The 27,013-nt window shown below is 40.3% G+C and overlaps 2 protein-coding genes across 2 annotated transcripts; one reads left to right on the top strand and one right to left on the bottom strand.

The window, feature by feature from the left end:
* The first annotated feature begins 789 nt into the window (after positions 1 to 789).
* c7b (complement component 7b) lies at positions 790 to 12,506 on the top strand. Its single transcript, XM_030434847.1, has 18 exons — positions 790 to 957; positions 1,162 to 1,223; positions 1,443 to 1,518; positions 1,839 to 1,980; positions 2,156 to 2,300; positions 2,461 to 2,599; positions 3,830 to 3,958; positions 4,128 to 4,371; positions 4,789 to 4,902; positions 5,019 to 5,185; positions 5,781 to 6,009; positions 8,924 to 9,095; positions 9,213 to 9,300; positions 9,451 to 9,583; positions 10,462 to 10,653; positions 11,292 to 11,388; positions 11,501 to 11,673; positions 12,048 to 12,506. Exons 1-18 carry the CDS (start codon positions 805 to 807, stop codon positions 12,224 to 12,226), a joined length of 2,634 nt encoding a protein of 877 aa, XP_030290707.1. The 5' UTR covers positions 790 to 804; the 3' UTR covers positions 12,227 to 12,506.
* Positions 12,507 to 12,870: 364 nt separating this feature from the next.
* c6.2 (complement component 6, duplicate 2) lies at positions 12,871 to 26,579 on the bottom strand. Its single transcript, XM_030434846.1, has 18 exons — positions 26,434 to 26,579; positions 24,969 to 25,143; positions 24,536 to 24,692; positions 23,921 to 24,065; positions 23,561 to 23,702; positions 22,899 to 23,037; positions 21,637 to 21,846; positions 21,101 to 21,344; positions 19,933 to 20,055; positions 19,669 to 19,835; positions 19,338 to 19,563; positions 18,801 to 18,969; positions 18,592 to 18,703; positions 17,587 to 17,719; positions 17,228 to 17,422; positions 16,152 to 16,239; positions 15,077 to 15,321; positions 12,871 to 14,915 (listed from the first exon to the last, which is right to left on the bottom strand). The coding sequence occupies exons 2-18, from the start codon at positions 25,112 to 25,114 to the stop codon at positions 14,734 to 14,736; spliced, it is 2,823 nt and encodes a 940-aa protein (XP_030290706.1). The 5' UTR covers positions 25,115 to 25,143; positions 26,434 to 26,579; the 3' UTR covers positions 12,871 to 14,733.
* Positions 26,580 to 27,013: the final 434 nt, after the last annotated feature.

The following is a 27,013-nucleotide window of genomic DNA, read 5'->3' as shown; positions in this document are numbered from 1 at the left end:
TTTCTCTATGGATATATTTTTATTTTGGATAATTTTACTTTTCTAGATTGTATATTGCTGCTGAACAGGATCGCTGCACACAGCGCAGTTGTGTTCAGTTGTGTTCATTTTATACAATGACATTCACGTGTCTAATCTATTCTATTCTAGTGTGTGTGTCTGTATTGCACAGAGATGGAGGAGACATGATATCAACAGGATCTGATGACATTGTGGTGTGTCCATATTTCCATATTAAACAAACACATCAAAAATAAATAACCCAGTATTATAACAACATCGCACTTTGTAAACAACTGTCTTGAATAATACAGAGTTCCTCAAAATGCACGGCCCCAGATGTGAAAAAAAAAGATTCCTATCAGTCTGAATCCAATACTTGCATACTGGCACGGATAAAAAAAAAAATGGCATTGCAAATGAACATGTGGATGTTATTTTCACTGGCATTGTGTGTTTACACGAGCAGCAGAGTCGGTGCATCAAAATACGAGCCAAATGGGAATTTTTGCGACCTTTGTCCAAATTATGCTGACTCAGCTTCTGACGGCGGGGTAACCTATTGTGACGCAACTGCCCCTGTCGCAATCCAATCAGGCTGTTCAGCCAAAACAGCATAATTCATCACGGCTTCTTGAAAAACCCCACAGCACTCAAAAACAAACAGGATTGTTATAATTTTACTGGAAATAGGCTCACAGTGTTGTTGAAAGAGCAAAACAAAGCCCCATTGAATTTGGACTGAAGAACACTCTGTCTATGACTCATCGTGTGAACTGAGCCGGTTAGTATAGATAAGCATAGATGTTCAGACTTGGTTGGATGAGTTTCTTCACTGTGGGAATTCCAGACCTGAGGGCTCTGTTGAGAAATCACCCCGGTGCTGATTATATGACCCTGAGTGTCGTGGTGCTGGACCAGAAGAGAGGACTGGACTCTGAGGAGCACATCATGAAGGTACTGTTAACTCCACAACACATTCGTTCACTTTTTCAGGTGCTTGAGTAAATGTACTTACTTCACTTTCTACTTGGAGAAACTGGGACCTTCATTCATGGTGAATGCTGGCAAAATGGAAAGCTCACAACTCATTTCCTTGACGTTGTGAAGATGTCTGATGTTGAGTTAACTGTTAACCGTTTTCTTCCTCTTTGTGTACAGCTGGATTTGGAGGCACGTCTGTCTTCTTTGGCACTGTTGCTCGCATTTCTGTCTCCAGTTCGGTAGGTACACATGTATTGTACTGTACCACACAACCTGTCCACACATCGTACTGCAGGATTATAACTTGGATGACAGTGTATAGATGGTGTGAAATTCTCTCTTCTCCACATTGTCCATACCTATGATTCAAATGAATGAATAAATCAATTCATTCTCAAGATGTGAATTTAACAGTATTGTATTGTATTGTATGTAACAGTATTGTCCTTCCCTTCCAGCTGTCAGCAGCCTGTAAACTGCAGATGGGGGCCTTTTGGAGACTGGTCTGTGTGTGATGGCTGCTCCCGTACGAAGGTACTTCCAAGCATGCAAATACTTTACTGTACTTGACATTGTGTAGACTTACAGTTTTTTCATTGCCTGGAGGAGTGACCAAAAGGTAACCCCAAACACGAACTGTAAAACCAGGTCTAATCGACAAAGTTATGGAATTTTGGGAAATAAAAAGTAGTCGCCAGAAAAGGCAGACAAAGTAAACAGATTGTGGTCTGGCTTCTTGTGTTCTGGTTCAGTGTGATTCTGAATTGCTAAAGACAGTAAATAAAATCCACTGGTAATGATTTCATTTGTTCACTTCTTTAGTAATTTCATGATTATAATTGATTCCTTTTCAGGTGCGGACTCGCCACGTGGAGATCTACGCCCAGTTTGGAGGTGTGCCATGTTCAGGAGAAGCTACACAAACCCAACCATGTGTCCCGCAGATAAGATGTCCCCTGGACACCGGCTGTGGAGACAGGTTCCGCTGCACTACTGGTATGCTGTAAATCTGCCTAAGCTATTATTTAAAAAATGTAAACAACTATTTATTAATAGGCCTGGAGGGAGGGTCAAGGCGAGGTTAATTTGGTTATCATGTCACGTGACGTCATTATGTAACTGAAAAAGACTTGTCTTTGTGAAAGGTAAACTCTTCATTTTCCTTATGTAGGTCAGTGTATCAGCCGCTCTCTGCTGTGTAACGGAGACCAGGACTGTGAGGACGGTCTGGACGAGAGAAACTGCGAGGAAGACGGAAGCCACTACTCTTGTGACATTGACAAAACACCTCCAAACTCTGACTTAACGGGCAGTGGGTGAGTAGCTACAACTCCAACACCAGGAACCTGGTGTCTTGCAAGTTTAAACAACAGCTATACAATCCTGTAAATGACATATTGTGGGTGAATAGAAGTCAAATTGATGGAGACTTAAGATAAAAGTAAAATAGTTTTTTTGTTGCATCATGTTTGACAGGTACGACGTGTTAACAGGCCAACTGAGAGCAGGTGTGATCAACACCTGGAGCTTTGGGGGCCAGTGCAGGAAGGTGTTTAGTGGCGACCATAAGGTCTATTTCAGACTGCCACAGAGCATCCTCAGGTACAACTTTGAGGTAAGACCAACAGTTAAAGCCATGTTGGCTGGTCACATATGTGGATGAGGGGACCATACTCCTCTGCGGCAATTTTTTAAAAAGTATTCCAAGGAGTTTTTAACTGGTGTGAAACAGTCTCAATGTAACCCTGAAATGAGAAGATTTGTTATTTCTATATGGTTACTAGGGGTGGTGAAAAAAATCGATTATTGATTAATCACGATTATAATATTGACGATTATGATTCGATTATTAAATTTCCGAAAATAGATTTAAAAAAAAAAAAAAAAAAAAAATGTATTGTATTTTTTTTTTTAAATAGTAATACAAACTGGAGTCCTCCTCTTACTGGCTTCCGCTACATGGTCCACAGTCTGTAGCCAAGATATGTTATTCCATCCCGGAACTTTTTCACACTTAAATCGATTCCAAATCTTTACAAGGTGACAAGCCTTTCCGTGCAAGTGTCCCTCAACTCTGCTCACAGGGTAGCAATAACCTGCGATGCCTCGACATCCAGAGCTACAGTCTCATATGTGACCGTTACAGCTCATTATGTCAGCAGTTAATGGAAGCTAATGTCCTACGTACTTCAGACGAAAGCTATGGATGATAGCCACACAAGCGCAAATATGTGTGAGTTTCTCAAAGCAATTGCAGACGAGTGGGGAATAGAGAAACACGCCCTGGTTCTCATCACCAACAATGCTTCTAACATGAGTCTGGCTGCTGAGCTTGGCAGCTTTCTTTTAACAGTGAAACACTACATTTAGAGCAAAGTTTACTTTGTTTTCCAGTCATTATATATCCCAGTCACTGCATAGTCACGCATAAATATATGACCTCATTTATAGTATTCAAAATACTGTGTGCCATGTTGCTTACAAATAGCCAGATCAAGATCTTTAGAAAGGAGACAGTAGTGCTCATTACACTTTTGTCCACAGGGGTCGCCACAATCAACAGAAATTCAAGTTTCTATTACAGCTTTAAACCCAAATACTGTTTTATACTGTTTAAATACTACTAAACAGTTATAATCCCATTATACTCTGTATTTCATACTGAAGTAAACAGTCATGTATTGTAATAGTTTAATGTATTTGCAGCCTTAATTTGATTGTACCTCTGTTTACCTCGCAGGACAGACAGATGTTGCCTTCCACAGAGTCATGTTCTTGAGCTATTCTCACAGCACTTTCTCTATTACAACTAAATGTTGCTCTGTTGCCTTTGTTTGTGCTGCAGGTAACAGTGGACAATGAAGAAAGCGATGAGTCCTACGAGAGCACCTGGTCCTACATGAGGCACATCCAGTCGGACGCCTTGGTGGGACACGATCGTCGCACTTTCCACAGAGAGCTCACTGACAACAAGGTAGTGATGTCACCTGATCTACCTTACAAATCATTTTAGTTCAGACTTCTTACTGTTGGGCAAACTTTGCCTGAAGTTGCTGTCTTCAGCCTTGGTCACTAGATGGGTTAAAGGTTTCTATCCACCCTCTCAAAGGGAATGGCTTATTCTTTTCATATCTATCATCCAGGCCTACAGACTTCTGATCCTGAAGAATAAAGTGGAGCTGGCCCAGTTCCAAAACTCTGCTCCTCAGTATCTGACTCTGACCCAAGGCTTCTGGAAGGCCCTGTCCTCGCTGCCGCTCACATACGACTACTCTGCCTACCGACGGCTCCTCCAGACATACGGCACACACTACCTCTCAGAGGGCTCGCTGGGAGGCGAATATCAAGCCTTGTTACAGTTAGACCGTCAGGCACTCGCATCTACCGGTAAGAACTTTTGATGTAAACATATCTGCTATTGATATTAGTGCCTTTATGTACCTAGAAATCTTGATACAGCTAATAACATGTTAAGGGGAGTGAATGTGATGTGTTATATTTTTAGGGAATCGTGTGAATTTGTTTCTTGCATTGGCCATGTTGGTAACTAGCGCATATGAAGCTTTCATTTTTACAACAGTCTACAATTGGATGTTCAAGTTCCCCTGAAACATGAACATGTGTATGAAATGTATTGAACTGATACGGATTTAACACCAATAAATGCTTTGAAATGTCTGATTTTGTTTTCCATGTTAGCACCATCTCCTAAAAGCTATTCTTCTTTTCAGTGTACTGCAATTTGATGCATGTTAGCTGGTAATATTGAACAGTTTGACATCATTGTGCCTTGTTTGTGTAAAGATACCACGGATTTTGAATACCAGAGATGTTGGAGGAAGGTTAAACGCCGCTGGTTCAGGAAGAAAGTCAAGACCGTCTGCGAAAAACTGACAAAATCTCTATCATCCAGTCAGGGTGAGTGAAGTCAGTTATACTCTGGGTGTAATTCAATTTTGAATGAATACATGATTACGCTGAATTAAACGGGACCATCAAAGAGTCAAGCTGAACCTGTTGCCACTGATCTGCAGGACACAACATCAACAAGATGCCCATTAAGGTCAACGTGTTCGGGGGAGATCCAGCCTTCAAAGGCGCTCTGTCTGTTCTGAATCTGGAAAAACCAGAGGCTAACGGAGAGATCTACGACAACTGGGCCTCGTCTGTCAAAGACTTCCCTGAAGTCATAAACCAGAAGGTATGACAGTCAGCACAGCTAGTCGTATCTTACTGGCTGAATGATTTGACTGACTGATTAAATCGTTTTTGCATTGCTTTAACTAACTAACCTAAGCTCTCTATACATATGTTGTGCTTTCCTCATATGTTTTAAAGTAGGTAACTCAAGCTTAAAGGATGATGCTACGTCTACGCCAAGACAAATGTGATTGGTTTATAAAACATCACCCTCCAACGTTAGCCTAAATTTGAATATATTTGCATCTTTAACCGGCTCCCTCACAGTGATGTCTTATTCCTTAACAGGACTTTTTCAAACGTTGCCTAAAGCCCCAGAAAAATAATGTTGCAAATGTTGATGCTTAGCTTTAGGTCAGCGCTGTCAGTAATAAGCTAGTTAGCTAGGTATGCTAATGATTGCTTGACCTGTGAGGCACAGAAGACATAGGAAAGAATAACATACATTTTGAATTAATATATTAATGCATTTATTTTCATTATTATAGAAGGATTACTTAGTTTGTCAGATATTTGATCATTTTCAAACGCCTATATTCTTTGTATTTCCTGGTTTATGTGGGCATTAATAAATAAACTGCGCACTTGTTTTCCAGCTACGTCCTCTGCATGAGCTGGTGAAAGAGGTGGAGTGTGCAGGTCTGAAGAAGCTCCACCTGAAAAGAGCCACAGAGGAGTACCTGGCAGAGGAGCATCCCTGTCACTGCCAGCCCTGCCAGAACAACGGTCAGCCGCTGCTGACGGGCTCCGAGTGTCGCTGCGTCTGCCGGCCAGGAACATCAGGACAAGCCTGTGAGAGGGGGGCTGTGACCGGAGAACAACCAGGTAAACAAGGAAAAGACTCTGAGGGGATAATGGATTAGGTACATGGTCTAGTTTGGGTTAAAAATGATAATACTAGATTTAAATAAAAATGTGTTCTATGTAAGAGACAAATTATAAATGTAGATGCCAGTGGTAGAATTATTTTTTTTCAAAAAGGTAATCGACCCCTAATTACAGTTTTTCTCGATTGTTTACACACATTTTCTGAAAGCATGCATACTTGCCAACATTGGGTTATGAAAAATAGGGAGATTTTTTTCATCGGTGTATCGGTCCAAGTAACAAGGTTCCTTCGCCAGGTGTGCGATTTATTTGTCATAATTTCTTGCCTTGTATTTTAAACCACACATGTCCAAAATTCTTAGAACAGTGTTTCCCCTAAATTTTTTTAATAGCAGCTGTGCTCTGAGTTGATAATCTAGCAACACTAGGGGAGTCTGGGGGCATGCCCCCCCCCCCCCGGAAGAAATTTTTTAAAAATGACCCTTTAAATCTCACCTACTGGTGAGATTTAAAAAAAAAAAAAAAAAATCATTTTCATCATTTGCATATTAATATTCATATTAAATAGAGAAAGCACTAAAATACAATAACAATAGGTGTGTCTTATTCTTCCATTTTACTGATACAATCTGCAGCTGGTTTGGAGTCACTGGGTTACATGACATGAAAGATATTGAAAAAAACAGCAATTATTTTGTATTAATATATTTATGCTAAGTAATTTAATGACGGTCCCTAAATCAGTCTCCAGTGATTCAGCGCTGCTCTGGAGGTGAGCTGACCGTCCTCCTGCTGCTGACACTGGGTGAACCTCAGTAAAGTCGCTGCTGGACCCGAGTGGATATCCACAGAATATCCAACCTGAAACTAACTTCACCCCGGTTCAATGAGTCGCCTGTTACAGCCTTTGAATAGGATGACGAGGATTTCAGTCACTCAACTTAAACGGTGACTTGTAGAAATTATACAAATAGCAGGGATTTATCAGGAAGAATCACACACCTGCTCATCCGCACAGGCAGGCCAGGGTTGCCAGATACTGCAACAAATATACCCCACAATCTTACTTGTTTCCTTTACTGTAAAATCGGGAGATTAACGGGAGAAATTACTGACCGGGAGCATCGAGGGAGACAGGGTTAAAAATCGGGAGTCTCCCGCGTGAATCGGGAGAGTTGGCAACTATGAGCATGCCTCATGCTCTCAGAACTCTACACACAAATCAAAAATCACACACACAATGGGCAAAACCCCTCAATTCTCCTGCAAAATTAAACTTTACATTCAAAACAATGTTATTTCTTCTCAAAATGGTATTTTGTTTTCAAATGACACACACAAACCATCAAATGAATAGACATTTATAAGAACCAGTTGAACACTGATGTGCTCAGTGTAAAACACTATGATGAATGGAAAACACTTCTTCATTCATCATAATGACTTAGGCCTTTTTTGTTCAGTTACACTTACTACAGTCAGTACATACATAAGTGTGATGTAAAATATTTGAGAATATTGTTTTTATACTCAGAAGACACAAATACAAGGTAACAGATATATTTTATTTTTCCCACAAAAACAATGTATACAGTGTACATCCCAACCAACACAAAGTGCATATACAACAATATACGGTCTACATACAAAACAACAGAAGAATTTACTGTACACAGTTACAGTAAAACAACAACAACAACAACAAAAAAACTGTGCAACATGCTCTCCTCTGTTTCGGTCTGGCCACAGCACCTCATCCACATCACAAGCAATGTTTTCCCTGGCCAAGCAGCAGGAGAAACATCACCTAGCATGGTGAATCCAGCCATGAAAAGCACAAACTGCTATATATCCACATGCATCTTCCATAGTTTGGAGAAGGGGTATACACATTTGTGGATTTGTGGATTTGGGTCATACACTTTACAAAAAATTCTCAATAGGATTGAGGAATGGAGAATATGGAGGGAGATAAACAACTATAAAGGCGTGGTTGGGCAGTGAACCAGTTACGAACCAGAGCAGCCCAGTGGAAACTTACGTTGTCCCAAATGACAACGTACCTGAGCTGCTCTGGTGGAATGAGTGTGTTGTGTAGGGTGTCTAGGTGTTTGCCCATGTGATGCGTCAGTGTGCATAGTAGGGCAGTTCACTTTAGAATTCTGAATGACAGTGTTCTTTGTGAAAGCAAGAGATTTTCTTCATGAAAATTGTGCCAAATGCAGAGAATTGTGTGTAGTGTTTTGAAAAAAAAGTGTGTTTTAGAACTGCAATTTGAGTGTAAAGCAGGAATTGTGCTCGTAGTTTAGCAGAATTGGTTCAGGGGGTTGGTGCATCAGTTACATGTTGTGGTCATTTTGTCTCAAGTACCAGTTTTTGTGTGTAAAACAATTGAGAAAAACTGTAAAACATTTGCTTTTAATGATTGCATCTTAGTGTACACATTCATCTATGCAATAAATACTAGAAGAAAAAAGAAAAATCTAATTAAGCAGCCTGTCTGCAACAATTTGCAGGGAGGCCAAAAGAACAGGGGCACTGAGCTGCAATTTAACAAATTGTCTCAATTGCTGATGAATCACTCATATTAGAGTTAGAGATCTGAAACTGGACCTGTAAACTTGGAATGATTTAGAGTAATAAAGCTAACACTAAAGTAATCCTGTATAGTTTATATGTAGTGTACTAGAAATTCAAGATATACCAAGATTTAAATCAGGTTTAAAGTTGGTCCAATTTGATCTAAACTACTTTTATTGATTATTTCTTAGGAGTCTTCAAATGAAAAGTGTTTTACCGAAGGATTTACAAAAATAAAGAAACGTTTTTGTAATAGCGTGGGGCTCAGTCAGCGTGACAACCTGCTTCACAAACAGGACGGGGTAACAAAGATAATCTTTTTCTCTCTCAGGGGTGATCCACGGCAGCTGGAGCTGCTGGTCCTCCTGGGGAGCCTGTTCTGGAGGTCAAAGTTCAAGGACCCGAAGCTGCAACAACCCCGCCCCCAGCAGAGGTGGCCAGCACTGCATCGGACTGCAGGTGGAGCAGAAGCCTTGTGAGGACTCAGACATCCAGTATTTAAAGTAAGGACACATACACACAGAAATGTATTTGTCACATTAACCTTAACCAAAACTGAGTCTTTCTACTAAATGTTATAGTTTCTCGCAGTTTTCTCACTGTATATTGTTTGTGTGCAGGGTGATGGAGCCTCAGTGCTTCAGTCTCTCTGTGACCCCGCCAAAGACATGTGGAGCACCTCCAAATCTCAGGAATGGATTCATTCAGGTGAGGCTCTTTGGTTTCCAAAGAAGTGTCTGAAAAGGTTACCAAACAGTTTTTAAAATTGTAAATCTTTTTTTAGAATTATTTTAGGGAGCAGTGATTAAGTGCACAATTTTGAGCATAGCTACTATTGTTGTGTATTTTTTTTCTCAGAATCCCAGAGATTTCTACCTGGTTGGAAACACTGTGGAGTACTCCTGCGCAGACGGGTATCACCTCAGTGGAGACGCTCTGGCTGAATGCACTGAAAACCAAAGGTGGAGGACAGGAGCGATGGTTTGTGAAAGTAGGTCATCACTTCATTAACTCTGCCACGGAGGTTATGTATTTGTTTCTATTGTTCATTCATTAGCAGAATATCTCAGTCGTGACTCACTGTAGCAGATTTCAAGTAACCCTTTTAAAGCAGATGAGGATCGAGATGCAGAAATTAGATTTGTTTCACTCTCATTCATGCTATGAGTATCATCTGTGTAACATTATGTAAAAGTCCCCGCTTGTGATGACGGAAAATCCTCATTGGGTAGCTAACTGAAGTTTATTCATTTAAGTTTTTTAAAATCTTCTTCTGTAAAAAGTTATGTTAAAAGTCAACACTCTTATTATCAAAAACATTGGTGTCGAGCTCAATTGTGATGCTGTTTTGTAAATATATTTTAGTAAATAATAATTATAGCAACTTTGGATCAACCCATTATCAATTTCAGGTTTAAATTCACAACTTCTGGTAAGTCCCACCCACACCGGATATCATGGAGTTTCCCATAGCAATGAATGGACAGCAGCTTTACTCCAAACCCCAAGACGATGCACCTTGGCCTGAGAATTTTTCCCGTAAGCTTACATTATGAAAGATGCTGCTGTAAAACAGTGGATACGCTTTTTTGAGAAACACAGCCCCCCTCATATTTGCAGAGGCTGTGTGGAAGATCCCGGTAATTTAAGAATTAGAAGTCATGCTTTTTTTGGGAATGAACCAGGCACTGCCTCTGATGCTGTTTCCAGATTTCCATTATTAGATCAATGGTTAACTCGTATACGCAGACTGAGCTTTGTGGAACCGAGGCATCAGTTGGTTGAATTTAAACAGTTAATGATGTTCCTATTGTCTACGAATCCAAATGTTGTTACATCTTACTCAGAGGGCCTATCTTCCTGTTCCAGGTTCCACATGTGGGATTCCTCCTCTCAATAGTGAAGTTGTAGCCACGCCCACCAAAGCAGCCTATCAGATTGGAGACAGAGTCTCCCTGTCCTGTCCTGTGGGATCAGTGCTGGATGGGGCGGTGTCAGAGATCATGTGCAGTCCCAGTCTTCAGTGGTCTCCTTCACCAGACAGCACTCATTGTAAAGCCGGTACAGTACATTTATTTTCAGTATCAGATGCCAAAAAGCTTTGTACCTTGAACAAATGAACTTCTCCGAAATATATTTATAGGATGAAATCTGTTAGATCTATTTTTGAGCCTCTTTTAGCTCATTGTTTCAGGGTTGAGGCACATTTATAATACTGCAGCTGTTTTCAGCACACAGGCCTGATAATGTGTTGAACACTACCTGCCCAGCACCAAACAGAGAGACAGACAGGGGGACCAAATCTTTATTTTATAACGTGACTTCAATATGATATTTTTGTTCTGTGTCTGCTGGACGTATAAGTAGCCACCTGTGTAGAAATATATGTTGATAATGTATAAAATGAAAACTAAATGCTTTTTTATCAGATTGTTTTTGCCTGTTTCTGCGAGTAGGTCAATTATGGGATCGTTGTTCCATATTGCACGTTAATTCAATATAATGCGATATGATATGATTGGTGCTTGCTTTTTGCCTGTGGCCCACCATAACTTGATAGCTTTAACCCATCAAGGTTTTTTTTTTTTGCTGTAACCAAAAATGATGCTATGAGAGCAGTGAGGGTGAACCATAACAGAAAGGTTGTGTTTCTGTTAAGCACACAAACACTAAACCTCCTTCATGTATTTTCTTCTCAGCGCCCACAGTTCCCTCACCCCCTCGTGGCCTGAAGTGTGAGCTGTGGGAAAATGTAGGGAAAACTGACTGTGTGTGTAAGATGCCCTTTCAGTGCTCGTGAGTATGGTTTTTCGATTATTATTTCTGCACAACACACAGGGAAATGCCTGGTTTAAAGGTTTACAATAAAATAACACGCCGCACGTTTCTATGTATTGTCTTCATTTAGGACTTCTCTGCAGCTGTGCGCCAGACTCGGCTCAACTCCACCACGTTTACTTGGAGTCTGTCAGCTTGGAGCTCTGCGGTGTATGGGGCGGAGCTTCACGTTAGCCAGCAACAGCGACTGTAACTGGCCAGAGACTTCCTGTGAGGACTGTAAACCGGGGACCGTCTGTCAGGGTGAGTTTGCTGGGCCTATTTCAGAGGATAATGAATTTTTATTATAAGTTTGGTTTTATTTTGTAGTCTTTACAGTCTTTTCAATGAACTACATTGTAGTAACCTCTACATTGAAGACCAATGGGATAAAAAGCAGGGACAATCAGACCATCAGACACGTTGTTAACACGGGCAGCATTTAGCCAGTATCCATAAACAGAGTGTGATTGCACTTAAAATGTCTCTAACAATCCCCTGTAGGAGCAGTAAGTAGATCTGGACACTTGAATGATTACAGCGCATTAGGGTTAAATGTTTTTGTTTTTTACAAACTGAATCATTTAATTCTTTAACATAAGCATGTTTGTGACCTCATCATTTTTTTCCAAATCTAGAATCAACAAGAAAATGCGTCTGTCAGGACGTGTCAGAATGCCCTGAAGGCTCCGCCCCCCTGTGCGTCAGCACCGGTGTTGGCAGCGCTGCAAGGACGATGACTGAATGTGAGGTTGGGGCCAGAAGGTGTGCTGGGGAGCAGGTCAACGTGATCAGTATAGAGGCTTGTCCGCAATAAGGGTGGCTGTTGTTTTATTTTACAGAGCAGTGCATATAAAGGAGGAACTGGGGGTTTTTCAGTGACTGAATTGTAAATAAATACTATGTATTTTTTCTAAAACTTGAATGGTGTTGATACGTTCCTCTGCCATCCTGTGATGTGTTTATATTTGTCATCAAGCAATGATGATAAACAACATTTCAAAGTTCACTTAAGACTTTGACAAAATCTCAAAATAAATGCCTTGGTTATAGATTGTTTTTGTTATGCGATGTGAATAAAACACTTTACAGAAAACCCTTTATGTTCTCATGATTTGTTGAAATATCAGATATTTTCTTACAACTCAGTCACTTGGCCACCGTAGCTGGTACCGTAGTTTGGGAAAATCTAATAAAATATTATGTTTATGAAAAATTGTGGCTGCTCAGAAATGTACAAGGGTTAAATGTTGATGTTTAAGTGCCAGTGGAAGCAGATTGTTGTGTTATAGAACATCTTATTTTCTGATGTGGAGGACAGGGCAAAGTAATGTATTAAGCATTAGCACCCAGTTGACCAAGTCTTAGTTTGAAAAATAGTAAATGTCCGAGCCTACCTGCCTAAACCATGAGCAAAAGGTGCAGTAACGATCTCCATTAGAAACAAAAGATCAGACCATGTCATGATTTTGTTTTTATTATTACACATGAAGCACATCAAGCAAGTGTAAATATTCCACTCTGTGCCTGTAATTCGACTTGACTCCCTCCTCCATCCTTCAAAAGTCAGGTCAACAGACAAATTCGGTAGAGTTCTGGATGACTGTATCTCTGAGTGAGTGAGTGAAATGTGTTAAAGAAATGAGCAGTTCTATGCAACAACAATTTCTATACATTTTTACATCAACACACCGTCTACGAACCTTTGGAAATACCATCACTGTGTTTTCTTTGCACAGTACTCACAAAATGAAAGACGTCAGCTTTCATGAATCTGTCCATCACATGTTAATCAATTAGCAGCTAATTCACCCAGCCGGCACCGCACTTCTGTGTAACATCAGAGAGACATTGGACTCCAACGTTGGACGAGGCTTCGTTGGAAAAATGTCCAGCGTTGGATCGATGTTAAATTATGGTTGGACTTTAAAATCAGATATCCATCAAAACCAAACGTTGAGTTGACATCAACCTTCAACATTTAGACCAATTTAAAACCAACAAAATCTCAATGTCGGATATCATCAGTATGTTCCTGGCTTTAAATTTTTGTCACCTGACGTTCAGCATACATTCAGCCAAGTATCCATATCTAGTGATGTCGGTGGCTAGCTGGGTAGGCGCAATCACAAGCAAACTATGTGAAATCAACTGTTGGCTAGTTTGGTGTAAAAAATGAAAAAAATAATGACACATTAGTCACATAGGAAACCAACCCTTATTGCAAATCCAACATGTGTGGCACTCTAACACATTTTTCCTGTTATCGCAGGGTTGTTTTATGTTAATTGCTGTTCAAATGTCACCAGATTTGGCATTTTAATCCACTTAATCCCTCAGGATATCAAGATCAACCCAGTCGCCAGAATAAATATTGGAAAATATGTTTAAAATTCATTCAAACACCACTTGATTAGGGTTAGGAAGAGATCATGTTTTGGCCTTAAATACCTTTTTTGTCACCAGAGACAACACGAAGACATATGTGTTTGTCCGGATTTTGCTTTCAACTTTTGGTCTATAGTCCCCTCTCTTCCACAAGTGGCTCATGAAATAGAATGTGCGCAGTATTTTGTCTGTGCTGGAACGCTTACAAATGAGATGACATGAAAGTTTAGTCATGAACCTCTCAGGTGAACATATACGTGGTGTGCAGAAACATTAATTGCCAACATTTTATCCTGGAGATTGGACAGTCAGTTTTGCTTCACAAAGTTTGGTGACACCTCAGCTTCAGCTCCCCTATACATTCTCCTAGTGACGCAAATTGTGTATGAACACCCCAACATGTAAATATCACATCCCAGATTTGACCAGATTTGGTGCAAATCTGACTGATTATATGGCATTATGATACATCTTGGCATTACATTCAGTATGTTCACATCTAACTTGGTGAAACACTGATAATACACCTTTTAAAAAAACTGATGGTAAACATTAGTTTGTTGTCCATGGTCACCTGCTGCCATCTAGTGCCTTTTCATAAAACAGGCTCTGAAAGTGCACTGAATGCACTGCCGAACATCCAAGCACACAAGTGCACCCTAAACCACCCGTCTCAGATCGATCTAGCGATGCTCTTGGCATTCCCATTTAACCATTAGGTGAACCTTTGGTTCTGAATTGTGTAGCGTGCTTAAACCCCAGTATACCTGCTTGCCAGTCAAGTTTCCATTAATAATATGCTGGAATTTTTGAAATAATAACATAGAGCAGGAGTGCTAATGTCTATAGTGTCTCTAATTTACTAGTTCTGGTGCACAATACACTTGAAAAGGGAAGATGAAGTCAGAGGTTGAGTTTAACAGCACTTTAGAACGATTATCTGGCCTCACATTCACCTTCACTGAGAATCTCAAGTGCATAGCTGGCACATTTGAGGGCGGCCATAGAGCAAAGGTCCATTGTCCGAATCCTCTGGGACTTGGTCAGCTTCACACAGAACGTGTGGTCTCGCAGTCTGGGGCAATCCCGAGCAGCTCTGCACTCACACTTCTTAGATACTGAAGACAGACATGAAATACTTTGATATAGTGGATGTACAGTATAACTGTATCAAGAAACATTTTTTTTTAAAATAATCTACTACGATAAATCATTAAAGCAAAAACAATGTTAAACTACAAAGTGAATATACACATGGTTTCATGTCACACAGACTCACCAGAGCAGGTCTCCCATTCAAAACAAGTGTCGGCATCACAGGGCTCCTGAACAGAACTCTTATTGGACATTTTGGCTCTGAACTTGGCCCACTCCAGCTGGTTCAAATCGTCTGCATCACACGGGCCCTCGCTGACATAGAAGAGCGGATCATTGTGGCACAGCCCGGCGTGGAAGGAGCAGAGGGACATCGGCACGGTGACGCCGAGGTCTACGTTCAGGATACAGAGATTCTCCCACTGTGCACTGCACAGACACACACACACACACACACACACACACACACACACACTTATCAGTACCCTGCTGGTAAAAGGGAATTACATACCGAGAACTGTACTGAAGTCCAATATCGAGGTACTGGTACTTTGCTTGAGTATTTCAATTTTCTGCTACTTCATATTTCCACTTCACCACAAAACATTCTATATTTTTTTGATTGGAAATCTAAAAGGACAAAAAAAAACACTGATTCCAATAATCTGAAAGGTCTGAGGTTTATTTGTGACTCTTCAACACATGGTTGTGCAGTGAAATGTAGGTTTCTGATCCCTGTACCCTACACAAGAAAACATATTTTTCATGGTGGAGTGTTGAGTTCAGGAGTCTCACAGCCTGAAGAAAGAAGCTGCTCTGTAGTCTGGTGATATGGCAGCAGGGTGAACAGACTGCGGCTGGGGTGGATGTATTCTTTAAGCATCCTGTGGTCTCTCTGAATACTGAATATTATTATCAATATATCAATAACCGATTATCAGCCAAGCCCGTGGACTTATAGTAGACAGTATACATAATGTACATGTAAATATATGTACTTTTCATATCAGATTTGTTAAAGTTTACACTCAAGTACTTTTACATTTATTATTTTTTTTACTTAAGTGTGAGTTTTGGATACTTTTTTACATCACTGTTATGAAACAACATTTCACAGAGGGTGGTTTTCTGATTATTTCCCACAATAACGCTGCACTTTTTGATGTATCATAATTCATTTCTAAACTGAAACTTAAGATCCTTCTAAAAAAAGACATATTAAAAGAAAAACTATGATACATTAAGATATAAACACTCACATGCAGCTCTCCCGTTGAATACAGACACATTCCGTGCCCTGTAGTTTCTCTCCTGGACGGCACCGATTGTCAGGAACAAACGGCTCCACTACACGGAGGAAATGCACAGAAACGATTTATACAGAGTATTTTCATTCAAACATTAGCCCCATTTGTCTCACCCACTGTGTGTTGACCATCCTCGATGCCTCCCATTTAAAAGGATATGGATCCAGCTGTGTGTTTATCAGAGACGTGCAATCGGATATGTATTGGACTGTTTTACCTTAATACTTTCATTGTCCATTCCAAAAAGCTGACATGTGGAGTATGTGAATTGTAACGTGAAATTATTATCAGTTTATTATAACCTGGTTACTGAAAACTCATGTAGAAATTAAAGGAAAAGTTCACCAAAAAAATTAATTCAGTCTTATCTTGTCACCCCCATGTCAATAGAAAGTCGGGTGACGTTTTGTGATACATAGAACATTTTTAGTGCATTCTCCTAAACAACTGAAGTAGATGGGGGCTTGTTATAAAAAGTAAAAACCAAAAAGATTTAAATGGCTGCATACTGGTCCTTGTTAATCCAAGTCTCTGAAAGACCAAAGATCACATATTGTTTTGGAGACACTGTTTACACCCTCCTCATGTGACTGAGCTTGTGCACCTGCTGAGCTTTGGTTTATGCTTGATTTCTTTTTTCTTTTTTTTTTTTTTAAACAAGCCCCCACTTCAGTTGTTTAGCTGTGAACCTCCAGAAATGTTATGTGGACTAAGAAGCTTCACCTGACTTGTCTGAATTTGAATTTTTTTGGGTGAGCTGTTCCTTTAATACCTGCGTTTATGTGACACTGTTGATGTAAATGACACATTAACTTGAGCTATCACTGTGGTGCGGGACTATTTTGGTTTAGAAAACATGTATTTGCTCAAATGTATCACAAATGTTTTTTTTGCTCACCAAACAACAGAACAGAAACATTACGAAAAATGTATTTAATTAAAATGTCATAATTGCTAGAACCATTAGATCTTCCTTCCAGCTCCCCTGGGACACAATTGCATGGAAAGTACTGGATGTGCAACTTTACCATCAGTACAGTGTAGGTCAGCAGGTAATGGAGGCTCCCAGGTGAGACTCCTGCCGCATTTGTAGGAGCCTTGTGGCTTTGGCACCTTGCCTGGCTCCTTACAGTTCAATCCCACTGATTCCTCTACCCTGTACTCATCTTTGTTAGGGTGCAGTGTCATGCTATCAGGGATGTCAGGAGGAAGGCACACATTCCCTAAAGCAACAAGAGGACAGATTTCATGCTGGAACAACATGGACATCAGTCGTAGAAATATTTCATCCTAAAAGTGATTTGTATTCGTGGAGGATGACGTTACAATAAGTTAAAGAGACATGTGCTTGCCAGAGTTCCCTTGTCTTTTGAGAAAACAGACTTACTGGTGCATCGTCCACTTGGTTGACTCCACGTCCCGTCAGGAAGACAGTTGATGTACTGAAAGCCCTCCAGGTCAAATCCAGTGTAGCATGTGAACTCCTCGTCCTCGCCATAGTTATAATACTGCTTTGCTTTCTATGAGAGGAGGAAGTTAATAAATGCAATAAAAGTTAAGAAGGATGTAAACCCTCCTGGGCATCTTTCTTTTTTAAAATTTTCATAGAACTAATTATCCTCCTTCAACTTCTACAACCGTTCTTTCTTGGATGGTGTAATCGCTATAATTAATGATAATAAATCATCATTTGGTTACAGTATCTTGTGACATACTGATTCCAGTTACTAAAATAGGACCTCATCAGAGCTGCTTCTGCTCTGTTGGTTCGGACTTTAAACTTTACACTTTTTTTTAATAAAAGCAGCTACAAGGAAATTGCATTTGTGTTGAGTTTGGCGGCCCCTGTGGACAACAGCAGTATAAACACCACCTTTCCTGTACTGTTGATTTGGCTGGTGTGTGCATTTGTTTGAAAGCGAGGGACCTTAGTTTTAATACTATGACAACTGACAACAAGGTCATGTATGTATATCTGGCAGGCAAGATTCACAACTGTAATAAGACAGAGACAGAATAAAAAAAACAAGTGGTCAAAAGGAATGCAATGCAGGCCAAGATATTCAGACTTTAAATCTGAAAACATTTGATCCTACAATTCTCACAATGCAACTCAATAGCATCTTTCATTTACCCTGCATGGTAAACAGCCACATCTTCCAATATTCATTCCCAAAATTCAACAACAAGCTTCCTTGGAAAGATTTGAAGTCTCAAACCCAATCCGAGGTAACCATGATGACCCTTATATGATATATCAATTGTCAAATGTAACATTACAGGCAGTCATATAACATGTAACTGTCTCTGTGAACTGCAGCTTTTGTCTCCCTGTCTATCTCTTGCTCATGCATTTCTATCACTAACTACAGGCTTGACTGTTGGTCTCTACCCGGAGGAAGCTGTTGTCAGGACTCTTAGGCCTCACACAGCCCTGCACACCAGGAGGCAGCTCCTCAATCCAGCCTTCAGTGAAGTCATCATCGTTGTCACAGGTCTCCTGCCTGAAACACGAAAACAGGAACCAGAACGTAGCTGCAGCAGGTGGTTGCACACATAAACAGTAACCATGTTAGAGATGTTACATTTCAGTGATCCTACTTTGTGAAGATTGAGATGTGACATGACTCCTCATGTCTGTTATCTCCCTTGCAGGCTTCTCCTCCTCTGAGGGGGGCAGGATTATTACATTGCCTCGTTCGATGTTTCTTCATTGAGGATCCACAATTACTCCACGGCCCCCAGCAGCTCCAGTAACCATCCACTTTGTCTGTGTATATCACAAGCCAAAACCATATTTCCCGTTAGAATCAGTATGCATGCAGTATGGAATTCCATATAGTACTGCTAGAACTCATACATAGGCTGCAGGGTTCTTCACATTATACAATAGTGTTGGACAGATCCATGAATATATTGATGAATATGTAGATTTTAGTCCAGTAGTGGAGCAAAACATTTTAATTTTATCCTGAGAGAGATACTAGGAGACAGGTCATGAAATGATTCATCTTAGCTGATAGCATGGCTAGGTCATCAGAGTGACTCCAGCTACTACAAAACACTGTACTTTTTTTTTCAACCAGCAACACTTTTCTCATGACTGAAAACCAAGCATATTGTGTGCTGCAGATGTACCTGAGGTGAAGTCGGGAGCTCGTTTCTCACAGTTGGTGCCATATGTGCCTGTTTGGCAAAGACACTTGCATTCTGTCCCGGAGAGAACTGGCTTGCCATTGTTGGGGCAAGGAGCACACTTGCAGGTATCAAACTCATCCAAGTACTGCAGGAGGGCCTTCCTCAGGTGTCTCCTCTTTGTGACAGCACATGGGATCCCCCGTACCAGATCAATGATGGGTAGCACCTGGACAAACGCACACAGACAGAAATGCGACGACAGCTTTTTGTAGCCAAATTTGTTTTTAATTTCCTGCATGCTTAAAGACATTTCAGTCTTGAGGGATTTAACCTTGCTCTGGACCACAGCAGGGTTTTCAAGAACAGACTTGGCCCAGTTCTTGAAGGCGGTTTGGTCCGGAGCTGAGCCCTGCCTCTCCCAGGCCAAAGCTGCTGCCTCTCGGGCTCGACCTCCTTTCACCATTGAGAAAGACTTCTCTGATGCCTGAACGAACGAGCCTGGATGAAAGAAATATTTAAGATATAAACAAAGTTGATCACAAGTTTTTCTCACAGTCAGCAAGCCATAAACAGTAGCATAGGATGAACAAGACACCTTCATATTTCTCAGTCATCCTGTTGTTGGAGCACCGAGTTACACTGCTGTGCTGGCTGTAGAAGATGACAGACCAGCCGGTCTCTCTGCCCAGGCACTCCATGAAATTGTGCTCTGTTTGACCTGAAGAGGAAGAATGTAGAGCAAAATGAAGTACAAAAGATGGAACTGAACTGAAAAACAGGTCGAAATTTACTATAAGAGTTAAAGGATAACTTCGGTCGATTTCAACATGCAGCTTTACAAGCTAGCTCTCGGTGCAGAGCGAATAGACTCATAGCAGGCTATTGTAAGGCTCATGGCTCATGACAGGCTCTAACATGGACATGTAAGTTATGAACAGAAAGACGAAAATGCTGGAATACGTTTCTGTCTGCAAAATTCCATCTCTGCCAGTGAGGGAGTGAGCGCACGCTCGACAGATAGAATAGTTTTGACTACCGGAAGACAGGGATGTCAACAAACCGGTATGTAGCTGCTTGCACAAACACACTGTTTTAACCACTTTTTTATTCATTTTATGTAATACACACTACAGTGCTGTGTTGTAAGGTGTCTGTTGATGTTGCATAACTTTTGGGGTAAGATTTGGAGCATGTTAAGACGCTTAAAACACAGTGTAAAGTTCTGACCCCATGCTGTTAGCTGTCAATGCTAACTCTCCGTTCAAGGAGCCCTGTAAGGCTTGGACCAAAAGTGTTCGCGTCTTCGGTACTGGCAAGTCAAGGGTAGCTGTAGCGATAAAGCTGCATGTTGAAATCGACCGAAGTTATCCTTTAAACTGTATTTTTCTCAAGTTCTGTTTAGCCAACGACAGTCTCATTCAGGGTTGCTTGTGTTTACATTTTTTTTTTTAACCAAACCTCATAATTATAAGCTTTGAACAGGATGCGATTCTCTGAACATTTGACTTCCAAAAGCCAGAACCAGCACCAATTTCCAGAATTCAAAAGTCCAAGTCCAAAATTCACCAAAGAGCTTAGAAAATCAGGATAGGATAAATTCACAATAATGTTTTTAGGATAAGAGACACAGTCTGCACCATTATATGTATATATATGTATATATATATATATATACTGTATATATTTATTCATTTATTTATTTATTTATTTTTTTTAAATCATCATCATCAATTTTTTTGGAGCACACAGCTATGCTGTTGTACCTGAACTTTTTAGTTCCTCTCGGTTGTACTGGTACAACAGGTCATAGTGGCCTCCCAGTGTTCCTGAACCATAGTAGTGAGTCCCAAAGCGCTGGAAGATGTCCCTATAGAGTGCGTAGTTGTAATCAAGAGGTAGAGCATGAAGAAACTGGAGGAAAGGCAGTGACAGGACAAGGTCCTCCTGGTCCTTCACCTTGTACGTGGACATGGGCAGAATTTGGTGTACGCGGAAAAACTTGGAATCCTAAGAGGGAAAGATAGAAAATAACTGAAAAAAGTAACAATAAATTAATAAGAGTATAGTTGAAATGAGCAATGGTTGTGCATTTGAACAGATAAATGTGTGTGTGCTTGCAGTTGTTCCGATATCTTTGTGGGGACATGTGACCATCATGCACTGAGAGTGAGGACCTTTTTGTAAAACGGGGACATTTTATTTGGTCCTCATCTTTTTATGTGAAGGTTAGGGTTATGTCATTGAAGCCCTCCCAACAATATCATTACAAAAGTATGTGTTTTTTGTTTGGGTCACTCACTATTTTCTTTGAAGACTCAAAAGCCTCCTTGTTAGAGATGGTGTGTGACCTAGATCCCCCACTGAAGTAGAAAAAGGGGAAGAAAATGAAGAGAAATCCATGTCTATGTCCATTGCCGTCGCTGTCTTCATACGAAGATGAAGTCTTGAAATCGACGGGCTCAGTGTGCAGCTCCTGGGGCACGGTACTGAAGTCTTCCAGAGTTCCAACCTTTACAACCAAAACCACATCTATATTTCAAGATCTAGGACAACAAGAGCAATAACAACAAAACTAAACTGTACATTCCCTGATGTATTTATCCGTGGTGGTAAATCTAAAGCTGAACAAAGATCTCTGTAATAATTACTGCACATTGAAGCCATATGTATTGGATTTGACAAATATGTCAATTTAATGTGGGTGAAAGGGAGAAGGAGTAAATAAGATTTACAGTTCTCCCTACCAGGGGCGGTTCTAGGGGGGGGGGGCAACAGGGGCCAGTGCCCCCGTAACTCTGAGTCTGGACCCCCCCTGTGGCCCCCCTGACAGGCATTCTGCATCAATAACACAATGACAGATTTCTTGCAATTATTTTGTTCTGAAGGGAAAAGCAGAAATAAATTGTCTCAGCAGTTTACTACCCAATCAAAATGGCTGAAATTGTAAACACTGCTTTGTCTGAATGAGGGATTTATCCTTTTTTCCGGGTTGTATGTGCCCCCTTACAAAAAAGCCGGCCCCAACCTGGCCCCCCTATTAAAACTAGTCTAGAACCGCCACTGCTCCCTACTCCTTTTCGGACATGTTATTTAATTTCAGCATTATTATTATTTTGGTATTAGGACGTTGGTGGCGATGATGATGATGACAAGGATAATTGGCATGATTGCTATTGTAATAATATTAAATTATTGAATTATTGCTTTGTTGTTGTTGTCGTTATAATCAAGGCCATTACATGTCATTATATGTATCATGACTATTATAATTTGTCTGATAATTGGGATAATGAATGGGAATAGAAGAATCATGTGTTTGTTTTGTTTTGTTTCACATATTTTCTCTCACTTTTCTTTCATTATTTGTCTTTGACTGGTGCATGTCTTTTCATTTTGTCTGATCATTTTTACCCTTTTTTTTATTTACATGTTCGAAATAAACTAAGTATTCAGTGAACACAGTCCAATTTTGAATTTCTGAGATGTGGATGGTGAGGTCTGGAACAAGGTTAGCTTTACAGAAGGGCCGTACAATTAAATATAATTAAATGATAATACTACCGTAATGTTAAATGTCTCAAAGTTGTGAGGGATTCGGTGGTAGAGCAGTGTGCTACCAGGCCTCCTGATGTCACAACTTTCTCCCATGAACATGTTGTCCAGTACCGCTCCCCTCGGCTCTTCTGCCAGGGCATCAAACCTTCAAACACAAATCACAAGTGAAATCTCTTTCATTTTACTTTATGAATAGCACCAAAAGCCATTGATACAATATCAGATTATTACTGGTAGAAGAGATCACAGAGCAGTAAATGTTGTCTGACAGCATTGAACACTACTTTACCTACTTAACTTGGACATATCTTTATCACAAATACATTTTTTATGTTTATGTAAACAAAATTTGGAAGATATATTGTTGAATTTGTATCTTTTTCAAGTGTTGATGTCAGTATCAGCCTTAAAAACCCACGATAAGTCACGCCCTTGTTAGCGCAATTGTATTTTTGTCTTTGCAGCAGTGGTTCAGCAACAATCCAGAAAGAATATCACATTCAATGCAAGACGTATTAATAGAAATGTTGTGTCTTGAAGGGGAGGAATGTTATAGAAAAGCACTTGTCAGAAAGGAATGCAATTTCTGAACACAGTGGGGAGTTGGTCGGTTCACATTAAAACTGGAGTTGTAAACCTCAGAAGTGACCCTTTAAACTTTTGCTTACCCATTTCCCACCAGGTCAGCCCCGGGGGCCACTCTCTTCTCCGCTGGACACACAATTTTGAAGTCGACGCAGTCTCTCTCATCGGAGTTATCTCCACAGTCGTTCTGCTTGTTGCATGTCAGCGTCGGGTTGATGCAGCGTCCTGCAGCAGAGAGGATGCTTTGAAGACGATCAAATGTTGGTATGTGTCTTTGTCTATGTGTGTCTGTGCTGTGACAGCAGACAGCAGTGATTAAAGATGTGGAACTTTGACTGAAAAGATGTTGATTCAATTGTCTATGTCAGCTGGAAAAATTGTGAGTAGAATTTTTATTAAAACAACAATTTTACACACATTTGTTGTGTAAAAACTTGACTTACCATTAGTACACTTAAAGTTGTCTTTGCAGTCGATGGGTGGTAACATGCACTCTTTGGTGGGGATACAGGGTCTCTCCTCTGTCAGCTCCGCACTGCAGGCGGATCCACCAAACTGGGATGGTCTCTGGACACCCCGTGTCCGAAACTGTGGCAAGCATATGTGAACCAGACAGGTTTAGATTTTGAGTCATTAAATTCAAACCTTGTGCACTCTCAAAATGTAACCAGTTACCACCTTAGTGATCATCAATTGAAAGTGGTCGTTATAAAAAACAGCTTTTAGAAAAGACAGACGCATAGAAAGAACAGAAGAAACAGAAGTTGAACCAATGTGCATGTTTGTGAAAATGTAAGGACCAGTTGCTTTTGAATTGGATTGCTATTGGCTTTAGTAATAAGTTATTCACTGATAACTAGTATTGAAAACAGTTGGTGGATAACGTTAGTATAAATATCTTCTTTTGATAAATAATCATCAGTAGTATGGATATTATGACAGTGTGGGGTATAGCACAAGTAGGACCATCTGGCAGATATCATCACTTTACTGTAATGCAGCCTTGGAACCAGGAAAAGACAACAATTTTTTGTTTTCAGTAGATCTCTGTGTCTTGCCTTTTTCCTGGCGCAGGGCGAGCAGTCGGACCAAGGGCCAAACTCTGTCAGCAGGCAGTTGATCGGACAGCTCTGCTCATTACAGGATCTGCTGTCCTGGCTCTTACACAGCTGACCGCAGCTGCTCTTCCAGTAATAATCATCATACTGAAAATTCCTGTCAAAAAAGTATTGAAGTCCCTTGAGTCGGTTACATTATCTGCACAAAGAGGTATTTGTGTTTCACAACAACTGACAACAGCAGAGGAAATGGAAATAATGGTTTCTTGATTTCTGTGTTTCACAATTTCTTCAGCTGTATTTTCACAGCAGGTTCATTTGATAAATTCACAACACAAAATGCCATTGTCCTAACTTTGCCTGCAAAACCCTTCTGTATGCGCTGTCCCACCCATTTATGTGCAGTGTTTTACTTCTATCTGTGCGGCCTCACCTTTGTCTGTGCTGTGTACCGTAGTTGCAGGTGCTGGAGCAGACGGACCAGGACCCCCAGGGGTACCGCTCACAGAAACAGGCCAGGCCCGCTGATATGCAGCTGAGGAGCTGTAGCAGCAGGACCAACCAGGTGGAAGGAGCCATCAGGTAAGCTCAAATTGGTCTCACCTCCTCTGAAAATAATTGGATATTTATTTCATTTTTAAGTCTATTTTACGAATTTGAGGTATTGGGGGGATATAGCCGGCTAGCACTCCATCTCTGGAGGAGCGCGTCAGAGCCAGATCTTCTGGAGGAATAAACACCCAGAGTCACATCAGATTCTGCTCTGATGTGGAGACGTGTAATTACTCGAAGATTTTGCCAGGATTGATTTTGGGGGTTAAAAACAGATTTATCCCCACTTTGTTCATCAACCTGACTGCAGCAGTGACTTGCAGAGATGACCTCCATTGTTGGGTGTTTATGTTGGCTGTAATGCTGACTGCCGAGCTGGTGAGGAAATTTTACTTTACTCAATGAACATAACGTTACACAGAGGAGAGGGGAAAAAGAAGAGAGAGAACTAGAGTTTCTGGTGAGTACTGAGTTCACTAAGAGGTTGACCTGAATTCAAACAGACAAATACACAAACCCTCTGAGCGTGCTGTTACTCGCTAGCTTACAGCTAGTGTAGAATAGTAATGCCATTTTAGTAATTTGGCTGTTTGGGCGTATATACACGCTACACTTGCATGAGTGACTCTATGTGGAAATTCACCTTGCCTTGTGGTGAACAAATTATTAAACAACCACCATCGCCACTGAAAAATCTGTCTCAGATGAAAATGTTGGAGGAAGAGGTTACATTTTAAAGTTTTATTTACATTACGCTGAGTGTAGATTGCTGACTTCCTCTCTGACTGTCTCTTGGACTACATTAAACAAAGCGTCACCATGGGTAAACGCTCTCTGTGTTTGAATAGTGTTGGAAACTTGTGGGATAATGTAAGTACACCACTCAACAAAATATATAACACATGTCTAGTTGTATTAAATAATTTAATGCAAAATCATATACTATATGTTTAACCTACATCTTAGAATCTACTCTCCTCAGGGCAGATACATGCTGCAGTACTTCCATGCAGCCTCCTATCCCCATGGAAACATGTTGTTATTGTGATTATTAATGGGGTTCATCAAATACTGTTGCAAAAGTTTCTTGTGCAAAACAATCTGATATACATTATATATATCATATAAACACATTTTTGATACATAATAACTTCAATGCAAACTTTCAGTTTTAGTACACAATTCATAAATAAAAAGGTAAGTTAGAGTTTCACGTATAAAAAAGAGAAAATGACAAAATAATAAATTACTTATTGTGCTAAGCAGCACAAAGTATACTTGTAATAAGTATTAATTAATAGAGCTTTTATTTTTGCAATATTTAAGCAGAGCAAAATCTGACTCACCACATATGCTGACGTCCTCCTCAGCAATTAATAAAGCATACACTGCAGTAGCTCCTGTGTTTGTGTATTTGGGCAGGCAAGAGTCTTTTCTCTGAGTTGACTCTGCTCTGCAGACAGAGCTGAATCTAACCTGAGGTTTGTGTCTAAGCGGCAACAGCAATATAAAGCCTCCCCCTGTGATGCTTCATGGGAAGCCTTTTTTCAATAACCTGCATTGGCCAATCTGTGTCCAATAACATGTCTAAAAACTACTTTTTTTTTTTTAATAAATCAGAAAACATGGCTGCACTTAACATTCTTACATAACCCTCTTGTCCCTCAATGTTACGGGAAATTCTGGAGTTTCCCGGCTACAGAGATATAAACCAGATGTTTTGTTTTTGAGACTTGACAGCAATAGATACTGAGAGTGGAGAAATGTTATCCAAGTATGTGTGCCATCTGGCACTAGCACCGCTGCAATTTGTCTATGTTTTAAAAGGCACACATGTGAACACTAACAGTTGCGTCAAACTGAAACCGAAACAAAAATGTCAATGCAGCAATACAACTGACAGAGAAGTAGTGTATGTAGAATATA

The sequence above is a fragment of the Sparus aurata genome, chromosome 12 (assembly GCF_900880675.1).
Source record: "Sparus aurata chromosome 12, fSpaAur1.1, whole genome shotgun sequence".
Classification (NCBI taxonomy): domain Eukaryota; kingdom Metazoa; phylum Chordata; class Actinopteri; order Spariformes; family Sparidae; genus Sparus; species Sparus aurata.
This window is presented reverse-complemented; position numbering and strand designations above follow the sequence as displayed.

What these genes read in the sequence shown, in the direction of transcription:
- c7b (XM_030434847.1), top strand. Translation starts at nt 805, where the DNA reads ATGTTCAGACTTGGTTGGATGAGTTTCTTCACTGTGGGAATTCCAGAC. An exon ending in GCATTTCTGTCTCCAGTTCG is followed by an intron (nt 1,224 to 1,442) that starts GTAGGTACACAT and finishes CTTCCCTTCCAG; the next exon opens with CTGTCAGCAGCCTGTAAACT. An exon ending in AGGAGCGATGGTTTGTGAAA is followed by an intron (nt 9,584 to 10,461) that starts GTAGGTCATCAC and finishes TTCCTGTTCCAG; the next exon opens with GTTCCACATGTGGGATTCCT.
- c6.2 (XM_030434846.1), bottom strand. Translation starts at nt 25,114, where the DNA reads ATGGCTCCTTCCACCTGGTTGGTCCTGCTGCTACAGCTCCTCAGCTGC. An exon ending in CACATCTCAATCTTCACAAA is followed by an intron (nt 18,704 to 18,800) that starts GTAGGATCACTG and finishes TTCGTGTTTCAG; the next exon opens with GCAGGAGACCTGTGACAACG. An exon ending in ATTCAACGGGAGAGCTGCAT is followed by an intron (nt 15,322 to 16,151) that starts GTGAGTGTTTAT and finishes GTGTCTGTGCAG; the next exon opens with TGCACAGTGGGAGAATCTCT.